Raw genomic sequence first — 17,995 nt, forward strand, 5'->3', positions numbered from 1 at the left:
GATATTATAACCTATTTGGTTATGTGTGATAAGATCAGCAGTAATGATTGAAGGGCTAAAAATGTTATTTGAAAAACCTCCCTCAGGTAGTGACTAAGGAGAGAATAAATTCATAAGAAATTATACTTATTTGGTATCTACAATATCTTAAGGTCTCTTCTAAGGGCTGCAGATGTGTGTCTTATTTATTTTTCCTGCCAATCCATGATGCACATAAAATGTGTCTGTTTTGTAGGAGAGGAAATGGTAGCAAAGGGATATTTTTTTAAATACCCATAAATGTTAAGTGGTAGAGTTTTGAAAGGCAGGCTTACTCCAGTGACTAAGCTTTAAACTATTATATTTTATTGCTTCAAATTAAGAAAAAAATGAAGAAAGAATAATGTTATTCCATTTGTAATATTTAGTTACATTTATATTTATGAAGTATACAATTATAGTGATCTAATCCTGGTTTTCCCATATATAAATTTTTCTTCAAAATAATTTTTGATCTAGCAGAGAATAAGAGGGATAAAATAACACTGAGGATATACAGTGATGATTTTGGCAATGAAAACCCAGTAGTTGGTTAGAAGGAACAGAGTCAACGATTCTGAAAGAGTAGTATTTTTAGTCCATATGGTAAGAATAATTTGCAGACCTGGGACATTAAGTAACATTAGTTGTAAGTAAAACTTATAAGCAGGTGAAAGTCTTGCTTTCCTTACATTTTATAAAACCTGTCAAAACAGTTACCATACAATATAAATTGTTTACAATTCCTATTGTTCCGGACACATTGAACTCCCATGATACTCTGCACAAAATAGAATGTCGTGAAGACTTGTTGGGTGAATACTTATATATGTGCATACTGTTTTCCCACTCTCCTATAATTATACTCTATCAGATAAGTTATACTTCATTTAAATTTTTCAATGTTAAGGAGATAATATGGTATCCAGATTTAATTATTTCCATCATAGTTTAATTTTCAGGTACTTGTGCATTACTTTTTTAAATGCTCATAGAAAAATATAATAACCTTAAAATATATAAAGTAGTACAGTTCCTATTTTCTATCTTAATTATAAACCTCTTTTCGTGTGGACTACATACCCCTCATTACATGTATACACAGCTTTTACACCATATTCAAAGGCATTTCCTCCTGTGAGGCTAAAAGAACCAAAGGGAGTATCTCCAGGATGTCCACAGGGCCTTTCTAAAATGAAAAAAAAAAGTTATGAATTAGTATGTAATAACAAGGAATATATTTTATGTAGGAGTGGGGGAACAAGTATATTTGATATTATATAAGAAGACAGATTGAATATAAGGAAAATTAAATATAGCAAAGCTATTATTTAATAATTGAACTTAAACTATATGCTTGCTTTTTTAATTTTGGAGGATGACCACTCCTTTTTGAAAATGATGATGTATTGGCTGGGCATGGTGGCTCACGCCTGTAATCCCAGCACCTTGGGAGGCCGAGGTGGGTGGATCACGAGGCCAGGAGTTCGAGACCAGCCTGTCCAGCATGGTGAAACCCCATCTCTACTAAAAATACAAAAATTAGCCGGGCGTGGTGGCACGTGCCTATAGTCCCAGCTACTCAGGAAGTTGAGGCAGGAGAATTGCTTGAACCAGGGAGGCAGAGGTTGCAGTGAGCCGAGATAGTGCCACTGCACTCCAGCCAGGCGATAGAGGGAGACTCCATCTCAAAATTGCGCCACTGCACTGCAGCCTAGGTGACAGAGCCAGACTCCATCTCAAAAAAAAAAAAAAAAAGATGATGTATTATTTTGTATTTGACTGCAATAGTGATATAATTCAGCTGTAATTGCTACAATATTAAATCTTAAGTATTTTTACACCTAAAAGTTTTCATAAATTTCACAAACGTATTAAGTACTTACTCTGACATTTCTTTAATGGATTAAGAGCAACCCATTCTCCCTTCCTGCATACCATTATTATATTTCCAAGAGATATATATCCAGGGCGGCATTTATAGATAGCCTGTGTGCCTTCTCGATATGTTTGGTCAGACCAGGAACCTGTCAGAATTTCTGTATTTTTTCTTGGAGGAAGTTCATTGCAATCTACAAACAATAAAAACAAAATAAGTGCATAAAGTATCTATTTAAATGTACAGTATATTTAGGTAATTGTTGCTTTTAAAAATGCCTAGACAGTTACAGGTCTATCTAAATTTCTCTCTCTCTCTCTCTCTCTTTCTCCTAACCCCTATCTATGGAGTAAACATACATTTCATGCATGTAGTGTAAGTATACATTTCACCTTACAAAATTTGTATCTACATAATTTTATAAGAATGTTCACTGTGGAAAAACACCTAAAAAACTTTGCAAAGCAATAGATATATTTTGTTATATTACTCTTAATTGCTGGAGAGCATTCTACTATTCTTCCATTAATTTGGGAAATATTTATTGAGCACTATTCTAAGTTATAAAGAAAAAACAATGAAGACACAAATTATCTGTTCTCAAAGCATTTCCATTCTATTAGGGAAGCCAGTTATTAAATACATCTCAAAGAGATGTATAATGTGCATTGCAGGGAGAAAAATTATATTTACAAAATGAAGCATGATGTTAATACAGAATTATACGGGCACTCCAAATAAGATAGAATAGGATGGAAAAGAACAATGTTTCTACTCCAAATTGGAACAACAACAAATTTCGTGTGCACATGTATGTTCAAAGGTAAGTTGTGGGAGCAAAGAGGATTAAAGGAACAAAACCCAAGTAGGAAGGACCTGTTTCAAGTAAATATAGGGTCTCTGGCCATTTTTTACCTGGTTATGTTTGTCAGCTCTGGATATGGATTCAAGATCAGGCCTCTATTTAGTCTGAATGGAAGAATGGTAATGAGGTAAGAAAGAATCAAACATAAGGAGGCTATATTTAGCATGAAAAATTCTGAAACTTTGCCAAATCAGGTTGCTTTGCTAGAGTCTAGGTAGCTTCATACGGGAAGACTGACTTTCCCATTGTCTCATAGAAAAAAAGTCTCAATAAGAAAATGGATCTGACTCAAATACACAACCAGTATTCTCATCAAAACATGCCATATTTGAAAGTCACCATATTTAAGAGCAGATGTCAAAACAGCAGAAAAGCTGTATACATATATATATTATTTATCTATAATGAAAGCTCTTTTTATATATATGTTCACTTTTCTGCTGTTTCATGTATATATGAGCATTTAAGATTATAAATATATAAGAGCAGAGTCAAAACAGCAGAAAAGCAAACATATATATAAACAGCTTTTATTGTATATATATATATATCATATGCTCACATACTTAATATATATGTGTTGGCTTCTTTTTCTCAAAAGTCTAATATATGTACACACATATATAGTGTATATATACATATTTATATTTATGTATATATGTATATACTCTGTGTGTGTGTGTGTGTGTATGTGTGTATTAGTCTTTTGAGATAGAAGAAACCAACCAGATTCTTGACTTTAAAAACCCAAGAGGGTTTAATCTTTGAGACTTTAGAAACCAGAAGTGGGACTGACTCAAACTAAGAGTGTTACCCAGGTCCCTCTGAGTTAAATTTTTGAGTGGCTCAAGAAAGAGCAAACAATCTTGCTGATGAGAGTAAGTTACATCAACTTTGGTCATTACATGTTTTTGTTTAAAAATACGATTTTGAATAAAAATTAAAAGATACACAAAGAAGCAAAACCACTGTGAACAAAAAGAGAAAATAAATATTCAGTAGAACTAGACACTCAGATTCAGATGTTAGAATTAGTGTTAAGGTCTTTATAACAGTATTTTAGGGATGTTAAAGGAACCATAGAAAATATATAGATGAAAATTTTAAAAAGATATTCAAAATAAAATTGACTCATAATAAATCATGTGCTATCTTAAAATTGCACAAAAAATCAGAAATAACAACTTGTCAGATGGTGTTAAGAATCAAATGGACACAGCACAATACAAACTTATTAAACTTAGAGTAAGTTTAATGTAAAAATATCCAAAATGAAATATAGAAAGACAAAAGTGTATAAACAACAACAAACAAAACAGAGTATAAAAAATGCGTGGTGTAGAGTCAAGTTATAAAACATGTTTAACTGGAATTCTAATAATAGAGAAGAAAATGAACATAGGCAATATTTGAAGAAACAATAGCTCAAAGGTTTCCAAAACTGATGATAGAAATCAACTCACAAAATCAAAATTTCAACAAACCCCCAAAATGCTATATACCAAGAAAACCTATACTGATACTCTGCTGAAAACCAAAGATAAAGGCAAAATCTTAAAAGCAGATTGTATTAGTTCATTTTTTCACAGCTATGAAGAAATACTCAAGACTGGGTAATTTATAAATAAAAGAGATATAATTGACTCACAATTCCACATGGTTGGGGAGGCCTCAGGAAACTTACAATCATGGTGGAAGGGGAAGCAAGGACCTCTTCACGTGGTGGCAGGAGAGAGAAGTGCAAACAGGGGAAATGCCAGATGCTTATAAAACCATCAAACCTCATGAGAACTCACTCACTATCATGAGAACAGCATGGGAGAAACTGCCCCATGATCCAATCACCTCCCACTGGGTCCCTCCCTCAACACACGGGGATTATGGTGATTACAATTTAAGATGAGATTTGGGTGGGGACACAGAGCCTAACCAAATCATTCAGCCCCTTGCCTTTCCAAAATCTCATGTCCTCACATTTCAAAACACAATCATGCCTTCCCAACAGTCCCCCAAGCCAAGGTCTTAACTCACTACAGCATTAACCCAAAAGTCCATGTCCAAAGTCTCATCTGAGACAAGGCAAGTCCCTTCCACATATGAGCTTGTAAAATCAAAAGCAAATTAGTCATTTTCAAGATACAATGGGAATACAGGCATTGGGTAAATTCTCCCATCCCAAATGGGATGAATTGGCTAAAACAAAGGGACCAAAGGCTCCATGAAAGTCAGAAATCCAATAGGGAAGTCATTAAAACTTAGAGTTCCAAAACAGTCCCCTTTGATTCCATGTCTCACATTCAGGTCACACTGATGCAAGAGGTGAGCTCCCACAGCCTTGGGCAGACCTGCCCCAATGATTTTGCAAGGTATGGGCCTTGCCCTGGCTGCTTTCACTGCTGGCATTGAGTCTCTGTGGCTTTTCCAGGCACAAGGTGCAACCTGTCAGTGAATCTACCATTCTGGGGTCTGGAGGATCTGTGGCCCTCTTCTCACGGCTCCATTAGGTAGTGCCCCAGTGGGACCTCTGTGTGGGAGCTCCAATCCTACATTTCCCTTGCTCATTGCCCTAGTAGAGGTTCTCCATGAGGGTTCCTCCCTTGCAACACACCTCTGCCTGGACATCTAAGCATTTCTATACATTTTCTGACTCTAGGTGGAGGTTTTGTATTCTGTGTACCCACAGGACCAACACCATGTGGAAGCTGCTAAGGCTTAGGGCTTTCATCCTCTGAAGCAATGGTCCAAGCTGTATGTTGGCCCCTTTTAGACATGGCTGCAGCTGGAGCAGCTAGGATACAAGCTACCAACTCCTGAGACTGCATACAGCAGTGGGGCCCAGGCCTGCAAAACCATTTTTCCTTCCTAGGCATCCAGGCCTGTGATGGGAGAGGCTGCTTTGAAGATCACTAGCATTCCCTGGAGACATTTTTCCCTTGTCATGGTGATTAACATTTGGCTCCTCATTCCTTACACAGACTTCTCCAGTGGGCTTGCATTTGTCCCAAGAAAACTGGGGTTTCATTTCTATTGCATCATCAGGCTGCAAATTTTCCAAACTTTTATGCTCTGCTTCCCTTTTAAACATAAGTTCCAACTTCAGACCAACTTTCTCAAAGTTCAAAGTTCCACAGATCTCTAGGGAAGGGGCAAAATGTTGCCAATCTCTTTGCTAAAACACAGTTAGAGTGATCTTTGCTCCAGCTCCCAGTAAGTTCCTTGTCCCTATCTGAGACCACCTCAGCCTGGACTTCACATTCCAGATCACTACCAGCATTTTGATCTAAAGCATTCAACAAATCTCTAGGAAGTTCCAAGCTTTCTGACATCTTCCTGTCTTCTTTTGAGACCTTCAAACTCTTCCAACCTCTGCCCATTACCCAGTTCCAAAGTCACTTCCACATTTTGAGGTATCTTTATAAAAGTGCCCTACTACCTCGGTACCAATTTACTATATTAGTCCATTTTGCACTGCTTTAAAGAATTACCTGAGACTGGGTAGTTCATAAAAAAAGAAGTTTAAACTGATTCATACTTTTACATGGTTGGGGAGGCTTCAGGAAACTTACAATCATGGTGGAAGGTGAAGAAGAAGAGAGGACCTTCTTCATATGGTAGCAGGAGAGAGAAGTGCAAGTTGGCAAAATGCCAGATGCTTAAACCATTAAATCTCATAAGAACTCGCTAACTATCATGAGAACAGCATGGGGCAAACAACTCCCATGATCCAGTCACCTCCCACTGAGTTCCTCCCTTGACATGCAATGATTATGGAGATTATAATTTAAGATGAGATTTGGGTGGGGACACAAAGCCAAACCATATCACAGACAAAGGAAACATTTTTTTTTTTCTAGGAGAATACTAAAAATAACAGCCAAGTCTGTGGAAGTAAATACTGAAGTCTGAATATATATGTCTTAGCATCACCAAAGTGCTGAAAATTAAAAGTCAGCAGAGAACTCTATAAATGGTGAAAATATACTTCAAAAATGAAAGCGAATAGAAACACATTCTTAAGCAAACAAAAGCAGAAAGAATTCAACAAGAGCAGACTCAACTATAGAAAAATACTAAAAAAGTTCTCTGGGCTGAAGGAAACTGATCTAAAATATAAGCAAAGAAGTACAAAAAGGAATAAGCAGAACTGAAGAAAATAAATGGAAGAGTAAATAAAAAAGCTATTGAAACATGATAAACATTATGCTATGTATATTTTACTCAAATAAAAAAGAGCCTCTACTGTTTAAATCAATAGGCCATGTTTAATAGTGTTTTTAATAAATTCAAGAGTATAATATGAAACAATAATAGCAAAAGTGTCAGGAAAAGGTAAAGAAAATAAAAGTGTTGTAATGTTTTCCCCATAGTCTTAATGTGGTAAAAATATTAATTTAGGATAAATTGTAATAATTTGAGTATGTTTTGTTGTAATTGCTAAGTTAGCCACTAAACCAACAATATTGAGGTACATAAAATAACTAGTATACATGATGTAGTGAGATAGTCAAGACTATTTGATTAAAATAAGAGAAGGCAGGAAAAGAAGAAAGAAAAAATGAGGCAAAAATTAGTAGCAATATGCTAGACTTAAACTGAACTGTATCAGTAATTACATTAAATGTAAATGGATTCATCACCACACTTAACATACAAAGATTGTCTGACTGGATAAAAGCATAAAAGAAAACTCAAATATATGATGATTACTTTTAATAAAATTGTACATATAAATTGAGAGTAAATGATAAAAACCAATATGCCAGAAAAGTATCAACCAAAGTAAGAATGATATTAATGTATTAATATCAAGCAAATGATAATTTAAGTTAGAAAATATTACTAGATAAAAAGATTCATTTCATATTAATAAAAAGTCTACTTTAACAGAAAGATGTAATAACTGTAAATGTGTCTGAACAATGTTTGCTGGAGCTGGCTCATACTGACTCATAGGAGCCAATTATACACATCTTTTGCTAATACAATGTCTACTGATGACACGTTGGTAACTTGAAATTGACCATATTCTAAGAATTTACACCATGAAACTCAGCAAATTTTACAAATCATGGTTGTTCCCTTTCCTTTTAAAAAATAATTGGTTGTTTTACATTTACCAGCATGCCTCTTTGCATAAAAATATTAATATATCTTCAAAATATAACAGAAATAAAAGAAGTAAGCAATCCCCCATCATAGTTTGAGATTTAAGCACACTGTTTCCAATATCCAATAGAAAAGAAATAGAAAAATAAGGATATACAAGATATGAGCAGGATTATTAACCAAATTAAGTTCTTTATATTAATAAAACACTGCCTTCAACAATTGCAAGATACATATTCATTGCAAGCAAATCTCTACCAATTTCAAAAAATTAAAATCACTCTAAGTATACTCCCTGACCACTAGACATTGCTAACAGAAAATAAGTGGAAAATTCACAAAATTTTTAAAGTTAAGCAACATTTTTTTTTTTTTTTTTTTTTGAGAGGCAGTCTTGCTCTGTTCCCTGTGCTGGAGTGCAGTGGCCCAATCTCAGCTCACCGCAACCTCCATTCCTGGGTTCACACCATTCTCCTGCCTCAGCCTCCTGAATAGCTGGGGCTACAGGCGCCCACCACCATGCCCGGATTTTTTTTTTTTTTTTTTTGTATTTTCAGTAGAGACAGGGTTTCACCGTGTTAGCCAGGATGGTCTCAATCTCCTGACCTTGGCCTCCCAAAAGTGATCTGCCCACCTTGGCCTCCCAAAGTGCTGAGATTACAGGCGTGAGCCACCGCGCCCGGCAAGCAACACTTATAAATAACTAATGAGTTAAATAAAAATACAATATAAATTAGAATATGATTTGAAATAAATAATAATGGAAATATATGTTAAAATTTGTGGGCTGATGCTGAAGCAGTGATTAGAGAGAACAAATATAACTCGAATGAATTAGAAATAAAAAACTGTTGGAAATAAATTATCCAAATTTCTAATTCAAGAAACTAGTAAAACATTAAATGAAATCTAAAGAAAATAGAAAACAGCAAATAATAGTGATGATCACATAAATCATCCTCCAAGTTCAAGGTGACAACTAAAGTATTTAAACTAAGGATACCCAATTCTGTTGTTACCGGGCATGTATGTGACCTATACTGGCATCAACTTTCATCCTTCATCAGCAAAATTATCCTGGGGTGGTTAAGATATCAGAAGCTGAGTTTGAGTGCCTGAAATCTCCATCAAGCTGTTCTTGGGCATACTGCCTTTATCCTTATTCTGTATTTTCCTTGAAGCCAAGTAACCTTGGCAATGAGTAAGTCTATTGTACTGTGTAAACTTGGATAATCTCAAATTGAAACTCACTCTGGCAGCCTTGCAATTAAAACCTGCTGGGGTCGGGTGTGGTGGCTCATGCCTCTATTCCCAGCACTTTGGGAGGCTGAGATGGATGGATCACCTGAGGTCAGGAGTTTGAGACCAGCCCGACAAACATGTTGAAACTCCGTCTCTACTAAAAATACAAAATTAGCCAGCTGTTGTGGCACATGCCCGTAATCCCAGCTACGTGGGTGCCTGAGGCAGGAGAATCTCTTGAACCTGAGAGGCGGAGATTGCAGTAAGCCAAGATTGCACCATTGCACTCCAGCCTGGGCAACAAGAGTGAAGCTCTGTCTCAAAAAATAATAATAATAATAAATAAAAAATAAAAACCACTGGAAATGAAATGGAATAAATTTGAATCCTTACTTTATTTGCACAGACACATGCACACAAATGCCAGGTAGATTAAACAGTTAGGTTTAAACAAATTTAAAATAAATACATATATGTTTCATTCTTTTATAATTTTTTAATTATCTGCTATATATGATGATATGTCATTTATAACTTACTATTATCTTAGTGCCATCTATCTGTAATCATATTTATTTTATAAATATATTCATTAAAAAGTATGAGTAAATATCAAAAATGTAAGGCAATGCATAAAGCAATTTGCAAACAGAACATATACACATTAAAACTTTTTTAATTAAAAATTGTATTTGTGAAAAGATCATATATACAAAATTTAAAGAAAATTTAACTGAAAAATTATTCTTAACACAAACACTTCTTGCAGTAACAAAAGCACTAAACACTATCTAAAGAAAAATGTTAGAGTAGGATAGATCATTTACTTAAGAACAGGCATTAACATGACCACTACCAATAATTAAAAGAGATAAAAATTAAAAGAAAGTTATTTTTTGACCAATTTTAATGACAAAAATGTAAAGGAGATTATATTCAATTTTGCTGGAAAATTAGGTAATGTAAATATTATTATTAAATAAAACTGAAGTATAAATGTCTATTACCTCACTAAAAAGCAACTTAGCAATAAAGAATCTTAAAAGTACTCATAGGTAAGTTGACAAATAATTTCAATTTTTTAAAAGTAACAAATAATAATTAAAGATTTTGTGAAATATTTAGGTACAGACTGTTTATTCCAGCATTTTTAATAATGGATATAATTAGAATATTTATGAAAATTGTTAAATTATGCTACACCCATCTGAATTAAAAATTGTGGTTTGGGTAATATTTAATTATGTGCATAAAATCTATAATAGTAAGAAGGAAAGTCAATATATATTTTCTGTTATAGTGAGATACATTAGGTCGGGGGCCAGAAAACTAACCTGTGGGCCAAATCCAATCGCTGCTTGTTTTGTAAATAAAATTTTAGTAGAACACAGCTATGTTCATGTAGTTATATATTGTCTATGGCTCCTTTTATGTTACAATAGAATTGCTGAGTAGCGAGACATTATGGCACACAAAGTCTAAAATATTTATTTTCTGGCTATTTCACAAAAAATTTGAGTGCCTTGGGATGCATTATTTCAGATTAATCTTATCACTTAGGACATCTTCACAATAAAACCAGGTGGCCAGCCATGGTGGCTCACACCTGTAATACCAACATTTTGGGAGGCTGAGGTGGGAGAATCCCCTTGAGCCCAGGAGTTTGAGACCACCCTGGGTAATATAGCAAGATCCCATCTCTACAAAAATTTAAAGAAACAAATTAGTTATGCATAGTGGCACACACTTGTTGTCCCAGCTATGTGAGAGGCTGGGACAGGAGGGTCTCTTGAGCCCAAGAGTTTAAGGATGCAGTGAGCTATGATCATGTCACCGTACTCCAGCCTGAGAGACAGGGTGAGACCCTGTCACAAAAGGGGAAAAAAACAGGAAAACATATGTTTTGAAATAAATACTTTCATAGAAGCATTTAGAAAGCTGACAAGACAGTAAAGAATTACCATAACAAATCTTGCTATAATCAGAACCCAGAGAGGAAAACAGGCAGCCGATTTTTTTCTGCACTGAGGGCATTCACCGTTTGAGGAAGACACGAGCTTGCTTTTTGATAGCCTTATTAGGCTAAAGCAACAAAATTCAAAGTTGGAAACCTAAATGAATTCACCCACAGGATAAGGGAGAACTGGAAGAACTGGAAGTAAACCACACTCTTCTTACAGGAGCCCAGCTTTGAATTGCTTAGAGGACCAAGGAATTTTAAAGCACAAATTTGGCTTAAGGTAGTTTCACACTGAAAGTTCTCCCAGCCACCCAGAAAAGATACGTTGTAACTTTAATGTGAGGAAGATTTTTTTCTTAAGCACCAAATTATTATTACAAATGTCAAAGACATTATAGGGGGAAAAAGCACCTAGTTACTATAAACTTCATAAGGAACAAAATAGATATTTGATATTGGAATAAATATCTACGGACTATAATCAACAATACTAATTCCATTGTTTAAATTTAAGAGAAAAGTTTGACTAATGATATCTGAGGAACGAAATTATAACAAAGTAGTAGCAGATTTTAAAAAGAACCAAATATAACTTCTAAAAATGAAAAAACCCATTTTAATAATCAATGGACAACTTAATAGCAGATAACACAGTTGTAAAAAGAATTCATGGACAGGAGGGCAGGTCAAAAGAAATAATACAGGATGCAACATGGAGACACACATGTGTGGAAAATACACAAGATGAGCTAAGAGTCAATGAGGATAGAAAAGCCAGAGCAATGTTGGAAGAGAATTTAAAAAAATGAATGGAACATACCAATTAATAAATCCAAGAATTAAAAAATTCCATGCAGTAAAAAAATACACCTATATGCATCATAAGGAATATGCAGAAAACCAAAGAGAAAATATCTTAACCTTGTTAGAGAAAAATATTAATTTAAAAGCAGTGATGATTAGATTTACAAGGACTTCTCAATAGCAATAGCAGACACCAGCAGGTATTAATCACTTCCATTTGCAGGAAGAAATAACTATCTCTATAGAATTCTATATACATAAATAATTTTTCAAGAATAAAGTTTTGATTCATAAAATTTATTTTATTTTATTTTTTTGACAAGATCTCTATTGCCCAGGCTGGAGTGCAGTGGTGTGATCTTAGCTCACTGCGACCCTGACCTCCTGGGCTCAAGTGGTCCACTGCCTCAGTCCCCCAAGTAGCTGTGACTGCAGTCACAAACAACCTCTCCCAGATAATTTTTGTATGTTTTGTAGAGACGAGGTTTTGCTGTTTTGCCCAGGCTGGTCTCAAACTCCTGGGCTCAAGCAATCCACCCACCTTGGCCTCCCAAAATGCTGGGATTACAGGAGTGAGCCACCGTGCCCGGGCTGATTAATAAAGTTTGAGAGAATTTGCCACTATAAACACACATTAAGGAGAGAAAAAAGATATATTTCAGAAAACTGAAACTGATCCTAAATATAAGGTCTTAGGATGAAAGAAGAAATGAAAAACAAAGAAAATAGTAAATGTTCAAGTAAATATAAATGAATACTGACTATAAAATAAAAAAATATTACCTTATATGGTTTTAAATACAAACATGTATGTGTATACACCCATATACATAAAACACATGACAACAGCATGTAAACTGTGAGAAGGATTAATAAAATTAATGTCTTTTAAGTTCTTCACAGTGTCCAGAAAAACAGAAAGGTATTAATGAGCTGTGATAGTTTTCTTAATAAGTCATCTTGCTTAAGTCAGCATTTCCAGTTATTGAGTCAAACTAATCTAAATGTTGGTGGGAAAATATGTTGCCAGATATACTCCCAATCAGTTGACTTTAAACAAGCTGATCATTATAGGTAATCTAGACAGGCCAGATCAAACCATTTGAAAGGTCTGAAACACAGGGCTGAGGTTCCTCTGAAAAAGAGAGGGAATTCTGTGGAAAGCAGCTTCCTTTCCTGTGAGTTCCATCCTGTCTGTAATCTTCCTTTTCTGACTACCTGCCCTGTGGATTTCAGACTTGCTTATCTCATGCTCACAATTCCATGAGGCAATTTATTTAAAAAAAAAAAAAACTCTTTTTAAGTAGCTAGATAGGAGATTGGTATGTCAATCAATTAATTGACTGATAGGTAGGTAATCTTCTACTTCTACTTAAGCTTCCCGCATTGAATCCTGAGTGATAAATTATTATTAGACTTTAGTAAGTTAAGAAGGCATATGCTATGCTCTGAATATATGCAACCTCCCCACAACCCCCAATTTGTATGTTTAAACCTAATTACCAATGTGATGGTATTAGGAGGTGGGGACATTGGGAAGTGATTAGGTCGTGAGGGTGGAGCTGTCGTGATTTGGGATGTGTGCCTTTATAGAAGAGTCACCACAGAGCTGCCTTGTCTCTTTCATCATTGGAGGGCACAGCCAAAAGACATTATCTATGAACCAGAAAGCAGACCCTCACCAAACACTGAATCTGCTGGTACTATCTTGCTCTTAGACTTTCCAGCATTGAGAAGTGTAAGAAATACATTTCTGTTGTTTATAAGCTGTGCAGTTAATAATATTTTGTTGTAGCAGCCCAAACAGAAAAGTTTTAGAAGTGCCCATTAACATGGTGGAACAAATCCATGTGAAAACATTTTGCAATCTTTCATAAGAAAGAAAACACCATATAAAATTATATTTTACAAAATAAAAAAAAAAGCTTGTGAAAGTTTTTATGGGCACTAATTTTCTCTTGAACTTTTTGTAAATTTGTATTAGTGAACTCATGTAATATGTGATTCCACATTGCACTGTTTCGGTATTTATAATTTAAGTAAACATATTCTACTCCACTAGATGGTGCTAATACTCTATCATAACAACACAATCCCTGGCCCTTTCCGCACAAAAGGAAAACTGATTAATTACAAGCTGGTATGTGTGTTTTTCACTTTCAAAAATTTAGATCCACTTGATGATATTCAGGTTATTGGAAAAAATAAATAAGTAAAGTAATCCATCTACAGAAAAAAAGTTTAGCCCGCTCACTTCCTAGTGAGAAGTAAATGCTTTCCCCTCTGGTTATTATTATATTTCCAGATGATACGTTTGTGCCCCTAATTCTTGATTTCCAAATATAGTTCATTGCTTTTAACAACCAGATGTAGAAAACAAGGATACACCTCTTCCACAAAATCTTCCTACCAGCTTCTCACAATATTTACTCTGTGAATATGTTTACTATATATAAAGAATTCTCATATTGATTACCTTTTTTCTTCAAATAGTACTTAAAATTCTGGTGCTTTTTCCATCAATGTTAGATGGCATCTTTTGATTCTGCTTGTAAGAAAAAGATATGACCGCCCCTATTCTATTTTCCCTTGCTCCTACTACCATCTTCAAAATCTTAGTTCAGATCATCATCTGTCACCTTGGTCATGAAACTTGCCTGCTAACCAGCCTCCAGTCCTCTACTCTCATGTTATTTCAGTCTATTCACAGAGTGACAAGTGATTCTTGCAAATCTCGTCATCTCATTCTTGTGATTAAAATTCTTATTTGACTTCACTTTTTACTTATCCAGCATTGCTAACTCCTTCCCTTGGTTTAGGAACCCCTTATCTGGCTCTTGACACTTTCTCGGATCTCATCATGTTAAATCTCCCATGTATTTACTGTGCAAAGTCACGCTGATTTATCTGTTTATATTTTGTTGAGCATTTCAAACTTATTTTTTCTCTTAGATCCTTACACAGGTTATTTCCTCCTCTTAGAATAATTTTAAGACAGATTTCTGATGACTGGCTTTGTCTCATCTTTCAGGCCTCTACTCAAATGTGCTGTCCCCAAAGTGATCCACTCATTTTAGTCCCCAAGACCAGCCCACCTAATGTCTCTACATACTACCATCCCCATCTCTATTTTCTCTTAGGCCCTACTTTACCTCCTTCACAACATTGTTCACAATGCTATAACTACTTTTGTTCATTAGGTTTTCTATCTGTCTCCCCACATCAAAACGTAAGCTCCCCACAATTGAAGAACAATGTTTTTCATAGTTAGTGGAAGAATTTTCATTAATGTCTAGGTCTTCTCACTTCAAATACACTTTCCTGTCTGCTTTTGTTCTAACCATTATTATATTGAGTATTATTGAGATAGGAGACGGGACTTGGACACTGGACCAAATTGAGGATTATCCAAAACAGGTCTGAGTGGAAGCCCCTCCCTGTAAGACACACAGACTAGTATGCTATGCCAGTTTACCATTACCATGGCAACACCCAGAAGTTACAGGCCCTTTCCACAGCAATGACCCAACAACCGGAAGATACCATCCTCCTCCTGGCAATTTCAGCATTAACTACCTCTTAATTTCCATATAATTAAAAGTGTATAAATATGAGTGCAGAACTGCCTCTGAGCTGCTACTGTGGGCACACTGCCTATGGGTAGCCCTGCTTAGCAAGGAGCAGTACCTCTGCGGCTGCTATACACTGCCACTTCAACAAAAATTGCTGTTTAACACCACAGGCTCACCCTTGAATTCTTTACTGGACAAAACCAAGAACCTTCCCAGGCTAAGACCCAATTTGGGGACTTGCTGTCCTACATCATTATCAACTCATGCCATAGCAAAAGTATTTAAGGTAATGATTCACTGCACTGAGTTCTAATAATAATTAGGTATATCTTGCGACATAACTTTTATTTGCCTGAATTGACTAACAATCAAATGTTCAAGCTCAGTTGAACCACCTTCTCAAAGACTTCCAATCAGACAACAAACAGTTATTTTGGCCCAAGTAGTCAAACTCTCAGCATGTATGTACAATGGCCACATTTGCTTGACTTAAATTGGCAACTCTTGAAGGAAATAGGGCATGGGCTTATTAAATAGGATGCATACAAATTCAAAGGCACAGAAACATTTTTTGAGATGTGATTTATCTTAAAACTTTAAAAAAAAAATAGCCATCTCATTTTTCTCATTCTAGATGAATGAGTAGACTAAGCCATCATGTCTAAGTATTTGAGTTTAAACAATGAATACTTCATGTTACATTTACAGTCATTTAATTGCCAGTTAATTTTGTTTACAAAACACTACATTGGTGAAGCTTTAATTCATTTGGCTTTATTTTGCAATTTAAAATTAGTTTTAGTCTGGATGCAGTGGGTCATGCTTATAATCCCAGCGCTTTGGCATGCCAAGTCAAGAGGATCAATAGACCCCAGGAGTTCAAGACCCGCCTGGGCAACGTGGTGAAACCCTGTCTCTACAAAAAATTTTAAAAATTACCTGAGCAGGCCGGGCGCAGTGGCTCATGCTTGTAATCCCAGCACTTTGGGAGACCGAGGCCGGCAGATCATGAGGTCAGGAGATCCAGACCATCCTGGCTAACACGGTGAAATGCCGTCTCTACTACAAATACAAAAAAATAGCCGGGCGTGGTGGTGGGCGCCTGTAGTCCCAGCTACTTGGGAGGCTGAGGCAGGAGAATGGCGTGAACCCGGGAGGCGGAGCTTGCAGTGAGCCGAGATCGTGCCGCTGCACTCCAGCCTGGGCGACAGAGCAAGACTCTGTCTCAAAAAAAAAAAAAAAAAAAAAAAAAAAAAAAAAATACCTGAGGAAGGTGGCTGTAATCCCTGCTACTTGGGATGCTTAGGTGAGAGGACTGCTTGAGCCCAGGAGGTCAAGGCTGCAGTGAGCCATGGTTGCACCACTATGCTGCAGCCTGGGTGACAAAGTGATTCCCTGTCTCAAAAAAATAAGAATAATACTAAACAAAATCAATTTTTTTTCAGCCCATGAATTAAGAGTGTGAATATGTTTAACTACTGGTAAAGAGTAGGAATCTTTTTACCATAATTTGAGGAAAATAGTTATATAACTTTGGTCAAAGCTAAAAATCAATGTTACTTAATATTTTAATAATCTTAATTTACCTAATTTTTTCACTTTCAAATTTTAAGGAGGCATTATTGACATAGAAACACCAAGCTAATTACTTATTATTGACATACAAACATGGAACTAATTACTTATTTTCAATGTCAATATATCTTTTAACTGTTAGTTGAAAAGTGTTTTTATTCCAGTGAAATAAATCATGATAAAATTATATATTTGGGAAATCCTTAATCAAATTTGTGCCAGATAAAGACTAAAGTTAGTCTATTCGTTCAATTATTCTAGTTTTATTATTTTTTATTTTTTGAGATAGAGTCTCGCTCTGTCACCCAGGCTGGAGTGCAGTGGCCCGATCTCAGCTCACCGCAAGCTCCGCCTCCCAGGTTCACGCCATTCTCCTGCCTCAGCCTCCCGAGTAGCTGGGACTACAGGCGCCCACCACCACGCCTGGCCGCCTGGCTAATTTTTTGTATTTTTAGTAGAGACGGGGTTTCACCATGTTAGACAGGATAGTCTCGATCTCCTGACCTTGTGATCGGCCCACCTCGGCCTCCCAAAGTGCTAGGATTACAGGCGTGAGCCACCGCATCCGGCTGAATTATTCTATTTTTCTAAAATTATTTTGTGGATAAAAAAACAGGGAATATAATTTTTTAAATAGCCTGCTTCTAAACTTAGTAGGTATCAGAATATATTATAAAGCAAAGTTACAAAATCAATTTGGAAAAAAATAAAGCAAATGGACAAAACAGAAATAGCAAAAATAGGAATTTTGCATTAAATTTCTTTCTTATCTTCTCACTGATCTATATTAATACTATTTATTCAATCATCCTTTGGTATACACAGGGGATATATATTCCAGGACTCCCACATATGCCAAAATCTGCACATACTTAAATTCTACATTTGGCTCTGTGGAAACCACATGTATGAAAAGTCAGTTTTTCCTATGCATAAGTTTTGCAACCCACCAATACTGTATTTTTGACCTGGGT

The 17,995-nt window shown here is 35.6% G+C and overlaps 1 protein-coding gene across 3 annotated transcripts in view; it reads right to left on the minus strand.

The window, feature by feature from the left end:
• The window catches only part of CFH (complement factor H), a 94,056-nt gene that overhangs the window by 70,534 nt on the left and 5,527 nt on the right, over window positions 1-17,995 (minus strand). For all 3 annotated transcript variants that reach the window (XM_032136422.2, XM_032136424.2, XM_058430659.1), the window contains exons 2-3: window positions 1,905-2,090; window positions 1,102-1,207 (exon numbers count right to left, since the gene is read on the minus strand). In XM_032136422.2, the coding sequence (XP_031992313.1) occupies window positions 1,102-1,207; window positions 1,905-2,090 (292 nt within the window). The remainder of the gene's footprint in view (window positions 1-1,101; window positions 1,208-1,904; window positions 2,091-17,995) is intronic.

Source organism: Hylobates moloch, unplaced genomic scaffold, assembly GCF_009828535.3.
Source record: "Hylobates moloch isolate HMO894 unplaced genomic scaffold, HMol_V3 SCAFFOLD_18, whole genome shotgun sequence".
Lineage (NCBI taxonomy): Eukaryota > Metazoa > Chordata > Mammalia > Primates > Hylobatidae > Hylobates > Hylobates moloch.